This window comes from Calliphora vicina, chromosome 2 (genome assembly GCF_958450345.1).
Source record: "Calliphora vicina chromosome 2, idCalVici1.1, whole genome shotgun sequence".
In the NCBI taxonomy this organism is placed as follows: domain Eukaryota; kingdom Metazoa; phylum Arthropoda; class Insecta; order Diptera; family Calliphoridae; genus Calliphora; species Calliphora vicina.
The window spans coordinates 5,528,004-5,535,135 of record NC_088781.1 but is presented as its reverse complement, the minus strand read 5'-3'; the positions used below and the strand labels follow the sequence as shown (position 1 = coordinate 5,535,135).

The window sequence follows — 7,132 nt, the reverse complement described above, 5'->3', positions numbered from 1 at the left end:
ATTAAACTCTTTTAAATCTCATTGCATAAATTTTACAAAAAAAACTAAATCCCATTTTATATAAAATATATGCCAACAAATGACAAATAACAAATTAAAACTGTAATTTAAGGGCGTATGTAAGCATATGAATAATATTAATCATATTTTATATAAAACTAATAAATTATATGTAATTTATATAAATTTAATTAATCTATCATCATGTATTGGATTGAAATATAAAACATTTATTTTGTTTCAATTAATTTATCTCGCTTTATTTAATTTAAATATTTATATTATATAAAAAATGAATAAATTGAGACTAAACAAAAAGCTTAAATAAAACTAATTACAAGACATAAATGTATGTATGTACGTAAGTGTAAAAGAAATAGAAAAATAGTAAATGAAAATAAAGTAAATCATAAAATTTCATTAACACTTTAATAAAAATAATTATGTTTTGTAATAATAAATTTAAGTTAATTCAATTGAAATAGTAAAATTATTTTAAACTAGGATATAAATTCAAAATCATCATCGGAACCTTCGTTATCATCACAGCAATTACGTCGTTTTGCCTCCACGGATGAGTGGTTAACCTTTTCGAAATCTATAAATGGAAATATAATGGAAAATTGGTATTATTTTTAAGAAATTACAATTTTAAGTTATTAAATAGAGAACTAGTGTAATTTAACTAAAACTAAAAACAAAAACCTTCTGTGTCACCACAACTTATAGTTCGTGCCGAACTATAACTTTTTAAATCATCTGACGAAGTTGTGTAAGTAATATAGGAAGTGTTTAAATCACTGGCAACTTCTTCATAAGAATTATAACAGTGTTCAATTGGTTCTGTATCGGTTTCAGATTCTATACTGATGGTGGAGTCGTTTAAAAGAATAGAAGGATAGTGATATGTGGTATTAGTAGAAGCCATAATACCTGTCATGCTTGACACCCATTCCGGTGAACGAGTTTTAGTTATTTCAAATAATGGTTGGGTGCTGGCTGTTAACACTTGATTTCTTAAATTCTCCAATAGAATATCAAATGACATACGCGATTTACAAAGGAAACACTAGAAATATAAAAAAAAATTATTAACCTTCGATAGAAAATTTAAAAAAAAACTGATTTTTAACTTACCACAGCCAACGAAGGATCCATTTGGGTAAACTGTATTCTACCCGCATATTTCTGATGAAAAGTTTCATCGAAATCAATTTCATCTTGTGTAGTTTTCTGACCCACTCCTCCCGATCTTTGTGTGGTATGAGGATCCAAAAATAATACTTCATCATCCACATAGCCCAGAAAATATAGAGCCTGATTTGGGCGACCACCAATCATACCACAATTTCCCACCAGCTCAAAGCATTTCTTTAAACCGGGTATATAAATGGGATTAATGTCACTCAGTCCCAAACGTAAGGGTAGTATAAGTAACAAAGGTTTCCAAGATTCGTCATTTTTGGGATTTGTCAAACAAAGTGAAACTAAAGTTAAGAACAAAGTTAGTTTTAGAAAATTGCATTATTTTTGAACTATTTAATGATAAACTTACTTATGTCATCTATGACAATTGTATTATCCATAGCTACATGAATCATTAAGCTACACCAGTCATCGTAACGAACTAGTTTTCTAAATTGAAAATAAATAAAAAGGAAATAATTAGCAATGCAAGGATAATCATCGAAATAAACAAGATTAGTATAAAAAGGAAATGAGCTGTAGTCGGCTGTGCCGATTCTTATATACCTTTAGCAAAATTTACTTTAAGATAACAACTGAAAACAATTCTTTTTGAAAAACTATTTATGTATTTGGTGAAAACAATTTTATTTGTAAACAAATTGTGTTAAACATTTTTTTTTCGATTTTGACGCATATTCCGTTCAAATTTTGGTGGTTATAAACATCGTTGGAAAGCACTTCCAGTAGATATCTATATTGGCTATGTTGATGACTTAGTAATCAGGTATAGAAACAAAATAATCGAGATATTCTTGTTTTTTTGCTTATGTCTCAGCCATAATATAAATAGAAGCCAAACCAGGGCGTCGATTCTGGTTCTGTGAAACGTTGAAATTAAATGTTTTTCATATTTTCATAGAGTTTCTGATTCTCGTTTAATAAAAAAATTATAAATAAATTCAATGTTTTCATATGAAATGAAAAAGTTACATAAAACAAATTGAAGAACAGGAATCGCAATTTGTGTAATTGTGAAATGATAATATGAAAAGATCTTATGAAAACGAAAATGAAAAGTTTGTTCATTTCACCGTTTCACAGAACCAGAATCGACCCCAGGACTATTGTATATATTTGGGAACTTTGGAAAAATTATATCTCAAAAAAAAAAAAAAATAAACATGATTTTTTAAATTGCTATTCAGAATAGACTTAGTAAAAGTAATCATTACTAATTTAGTGATACTACATAGATAATAAAAATAAATAAATATTAGTTTAACTTACTTGAGCACTTGTGCCACAGTGTTCGGACCAAACCATTGGCCCACCTTTTTATCCTCCGAATCTCCCATTAAGGCAATTTGATGTATGGAAAAATAACTTTTTCTTGAGTCTTCAAAACGATTAACAATTTTCAAATATGTCGAATCTCTTGTTTCAGCTGTCCAAAACCAATCGCGGCCCAAATGCAAATCGATTAGAGCCTGAGCCAAAACCATTTGGCCGCAACGCAACATGCAGCCCCAGCCTTTGTCGGTAGTCAGCTGTGGTTCGCCTAGCGGTACGAAACCCCGACGGTATGTACACCAAAGACGCGACTGAACATCGCGACGTATTAGTTCCAATTCTTGTATGGCATTATAGCTTTTACCCAAAATCCAAACAGTAGTATTAACTTTGGGTATGTCATCTGGTTCACCGGTAGCACCGGCCACAGCACCAACCACTGCTCCGGCCAAAACGCCATCCGGACCTAAGTATGCTTCAAACACACTGTCCATTTTGCGTGACACATTAGTATAGAAGTCTATGAATTGATCAATATTGGCGATACACTGCAGTCTCAAGTAATAAAGTCTACGACTCCGGCGATAGAGGTCTTCGGGATGTGTTTTAAACCAAGGTAAGTGAGCCAGTATGTGTATAGTAGTTACAAACAGTAGAAATATGCTGCCTCCAATAGCCCAATAGCTGTTATTGTTGTTTGCCAACAACAAACAGCTGGACCAAAGTTCTTCTAATCTTGCAATAATCTTGCTGAATTCACACTATCTTCCCAGCAAAAATTCAACACAAACAATTCGTATTATTGAAAAATGTTACCGATAAAAGCAATTCTTATCACTAAAACACAAACAAACTAAAATTAACTCCAAAGAAATAATAACATCAATGAAAATTTGTTTACCTTCAAATAATTTTTTTGTTGGTTCTTCTTAAAAACTTGTTCTCAACTTTGTGTTTGTTTTCAATCCCACTCTCTCTTTCACACACCCGTTTTCGCTCTCCTTTTCTCCAGAAGTATTTTGGTTTTTTCTTTGCTTTTTTGTATTGTTTATGCCAATGTCATCATCACCATCAATACTAAAAATTTATAGCTTTTTCCATTTAATTTTCTTGGCTTTTTCCATCAATTATTTAATTCACTTGGATTTTCCTCAAATGCTTCCAGTTGTGGCAGTGCTACAGCTTCAGTTTTTATTTGTAAATGTTCGTTTTAAATTGTTTTAACTTAAGATTCAAAATGATCAAAAAATTTCTCCGTCGTAGCAAAACAAAGAACTAAATATTTTTGTTTTACATTTTTTTAATGACAAAGCAAATGTCAAATTGCGACAGGGTTGCCAAGACAATATAGAATAATATTTATATACAAGAAAACGTTGCAACGCGTTGAAAAGAAAAATCGCTGTTATTTTTTAAAATAAATACAATTCAACATTATCGTTTGCTGGTATTAATTTAAATAAGTAAAAAGGAATAATTTGTTGATACTTATTCTAAATGAAGATTTAAGAGAATTAAGCTCCGTGCAGAACAATAGCGTTTTCAATAATGAAATATATGGCCTATATCAAAAGTAAAATAATTCGAAAAAATTTGTATGAAAAACACTCAGTTTTTAAAATTCTTTCGAATAGTTTTTATACAAGTTTTAGTTATACGGAAAACTACAAATAAATAAATAATAATAAAAATATATTTTTTTTATATTTCTCTGAAAGGTAACATTTTCGAAAACATTATAAATGAAAGGTAATTTCAAAATTATCTCATAAAAATATTCTAAAGTACTTTATATATAAAGCTGCATTCAAAAAAATAAAACCTGTCCTTTTTCGTCAAGGACCTCATACCAATGATCTATGTGTAATTTTAGATTTTTCATATAAAAATCGATATTTGGTGGAAAATATGGGTGATCACAGATTATTGTCCTTTTTCGTCTAGGACCTCTTGTTAACGATATATCAGTGATTTTAGATTTTTCATATAAAAATCGTAATTTGGTGGGAAATATGAGTGATCACAGATTATTGTCCTTTTTCGTATAGGACCTCTTGTTAACGATATATGAGTGATTTAAGATTTTTCGTATAAAAATCGATATTTGTTGGAAAATATGAGTGATCACAGATTATTGTCCTTTTTCGTCTAGGACCTCTTGTTAACAATCTATGAGTGGTTTTAGATTTTTCATATAAAAATCGTAATTTGGTGGAAAATATGAGTGAACACAGATTATTGTCCTTTTTCGTATAGGACCTCTTGTTAACGATCTATGAGTGATTTTAGATTTTTCATATAAAAATCGTAATTTGATGGAAAATATGAGTGATCACAGATTATTGTCCCTTTTCGTCTAGGACCTCTTGTTAACGATATATGAGTGATTTTAGATTTTTCATATAAAAATCGGTATTTGATGGGAAATATGAGTGATCACAGATTATTGTCCTTTTTCGTATAGGACCTCTTGTTAACGATCTATGAGTGATTTTAGATTTTTCATATAAAAATCGTAATTTGATGGAAAATATGAGTGATCACAGATTATTGTCCCTTTTCGTCTAGGACCTCTTGTTAACGATATATGAGTGATTTTAGATTTTTCATATAAAAATCGGTATTTGATGGGAAATATGAGTGATCACAGATTATTGTCCTTTTTCGTCTAGGACCTCTTGTTAACGATATATGAGTGATTTTAGATTTTGGTGGAAAATATGAGTGATCACAGATTATTGTCCTTTTTCGTCTAGGACCTCTTGTTAACAATCTATGAGTGATTTTAGATTTTTCATATAAAAATCGATATTTGTGATATGAGTGATCACAGATTATTGTCCTTTTTCGTCTAGGACCTCTTGTTAACGATATATGAATGATTTTAGATTTTTCATATAAAAATCGATATTTGGTGGGAAATATGAGTGATCACAAATTATTGTCCTTTTTTGTCTAGGACCTCTTGTTAATGATATATGAGTAATTTTAGATTTTTCATATAAAAATCGATATTTGGTGGGAAATATGAGTGATCGCAGATTATTGTCCTTTTTTGTCTAGGACTTCTTGTTAACTACATATGAGTGATTTTAGATTTTTCGTATAAAAATCGATATTTGGTGGAAAATATGAGTGATCACAGATTATTGTCCTTTTTCGTCTAGGACCTCTTGTTAACGATATATGAGTGATTTTAGATTTTTCATATAAAAATCGTAATTTGATGGAAAATATGAGTGATCACAGATTATTGTCCCTTTTCGTCTAGGACCTCTTGTTAACGATATCTTGTTAACGATATATGAGTGATTTTAGATTTTGGTGGAAAATATGAGTGATCACAGATTATTGTCCTTTTTCGTCTAGGACCTCTTGTTAACAATCTATGAGTGATTTTAGATTTTTCATATAAAAATCGATATTTGTGATATGAGTGATCACAGATTATTGTCCTTTTTCGTCTAGGACCTCTTGTTAACGATATATGAATGATTTTAGATTTTTCATATAAAAATCGATATTTGGTGGGAAATATGAGTGATCACAAATTATTGTCCTTTTTTGTCTAGGACCTCTTGTTAATGATATATGAGTAATTTTAGATTTTTCATATAAAAATCGATATTTGGTGGGAAATATGAGTGATCGCAGATTATTGTCCTTTTTCGTCTAGGACTTCTTGTTAACTACATATGAGTGATTTTAGATTTTTCGTATAAAAATCGATATTTGGTGGCAAATATGAGTGATCACAGATTATTGTCCTTTTTCGTCTAGGACCTCTTGTTAACGATATATGAGTGATTTTAGATTTTTCATATAAAAATCGATATTTGTGATATGAGTGATCACAGATTATTGTCCTTTTTCGTCTAGGACTTCTTGTTAACGATATATGAGTGATTTTAGATTTTTCGTATAAAAATCGATATTTGGTGGAAAATATGAGTGAACACAGATTATTGTCCTTTTTCGTTAGGACCTCTTGTTAACAATCTATGAGTGATTTTAGATTTTTCACATAAAAATCGTAATTTGGTGGAAAATATGAGTGAACACAGATTATTGTCCTTTTTCGTATAGGACCTCTTGTTAACAATCTATGAGTGATTTTAGATTTTTCACATAAAAATCGTAATTTGGTGGAAAATATGAGTGAACACAGATTTTTGTCCTTTTTCGTATAGGACCTCTTGTTAACGATCTATGAGTGATTTTAGATTTTTCATATAAAAATCGTAATTTGGTGGAAAATATGAGTGATCACAGATTATTGACCCTTTTCGTCTAGGACCTCTTGTTAACGATATATGAGTGATTTTAGATTTTTATATAAAAATCGATATTTGTGATATGAGTGATCACAGATTATTGTCCTTTTTCGTCTAGGACCTCTTACTAACGACCTATGAGTAATTTTAGATTTTTCATATAAAAATCTATATTTGGTGGAAAATATGAGTGATCACAGATTACCATTTTGTAAATTCTCAATAGCAAAGTTAATTATTTTTTTAAAATTCATAAAAAATTTAATTTTCAAAGTTATTTATTTTTTCAGTCTAATCAGAAATATAAATCGATATAACTGTAAAGTTTCCTTATTTTTGGATGAAAATGTATGCATTTTTGTAAAATAAAAGACACTCTA

General features: G+C 29.6%; 1 protein-coding gene across 2 annotated transcripts; it reads right to left on the bottom strand.

Moving 5' to 3' along the window:
• Positions 1-229: 229 nt before the first annotated feature.
• Atg4a (Autophagy-related 4a) lies at positions 230-3,769 on the bottom strand. Of its 2 annotated transcripts, none has more exons than XM_065499659.1 (6): positions 3,380-3,769; positions 2,476-3,315; positions 1,556-1,635; positions 1,138-1,487; positions 706-1,069; positions 230-598 (listed from the first exon to the last, which is right to left on the bottom strand). In XM_065499659.1, exons 2-6 carry the CDS (start codon positions 2,970-2,972, stop codon positions 501-503), a joined length of 1,389 nt encoding a protein of 462 aa, XP_065355731.1. In that variant the 5' UTR covers positions 2,973-3,315; positions 3,380-3,769; the 3' UTR covers positions 230-500. The 2 variants fall into 2 exon arrangements, with proteins under 2 accessions (XP_065355731.1, XP_065355732.1); XM_065499660.1 differs by having other exon boundaries at positions 934-1,069; positions 3,380-3,768.
• Between the last annotated feature and the right edge of the window lie 3,363 nt (positions 3,770-7,132).

What these genes read in the sequence shown, in the direction of transcription:
- Atg4a (XM_065499659.1), bottom strand. Translation starts at nt 2,972, where the DNA reads ATGGACAGTGTGTTTGAAGCATACTTAGGTCCGGATGGCGTTTTGGCC. An exon ending in ACTGTGGCACAAGTGCTCAA is followed by an intron (nt 1,636 to 2,475) that starts GTAAGTTAAACT and finishes TTTTCAATTTAG; the next exon opens with AAAACTAGTTCGTTACGATG. An exon ending in AAGTTGTGGTGACACAGAAG is followed by an intron (nt 599 to 705) that starts GTTTTTGTTTTT and finishes TTCCATTTATAG; the next exon opens with ATTTCGAAAAGGTTAACCAC.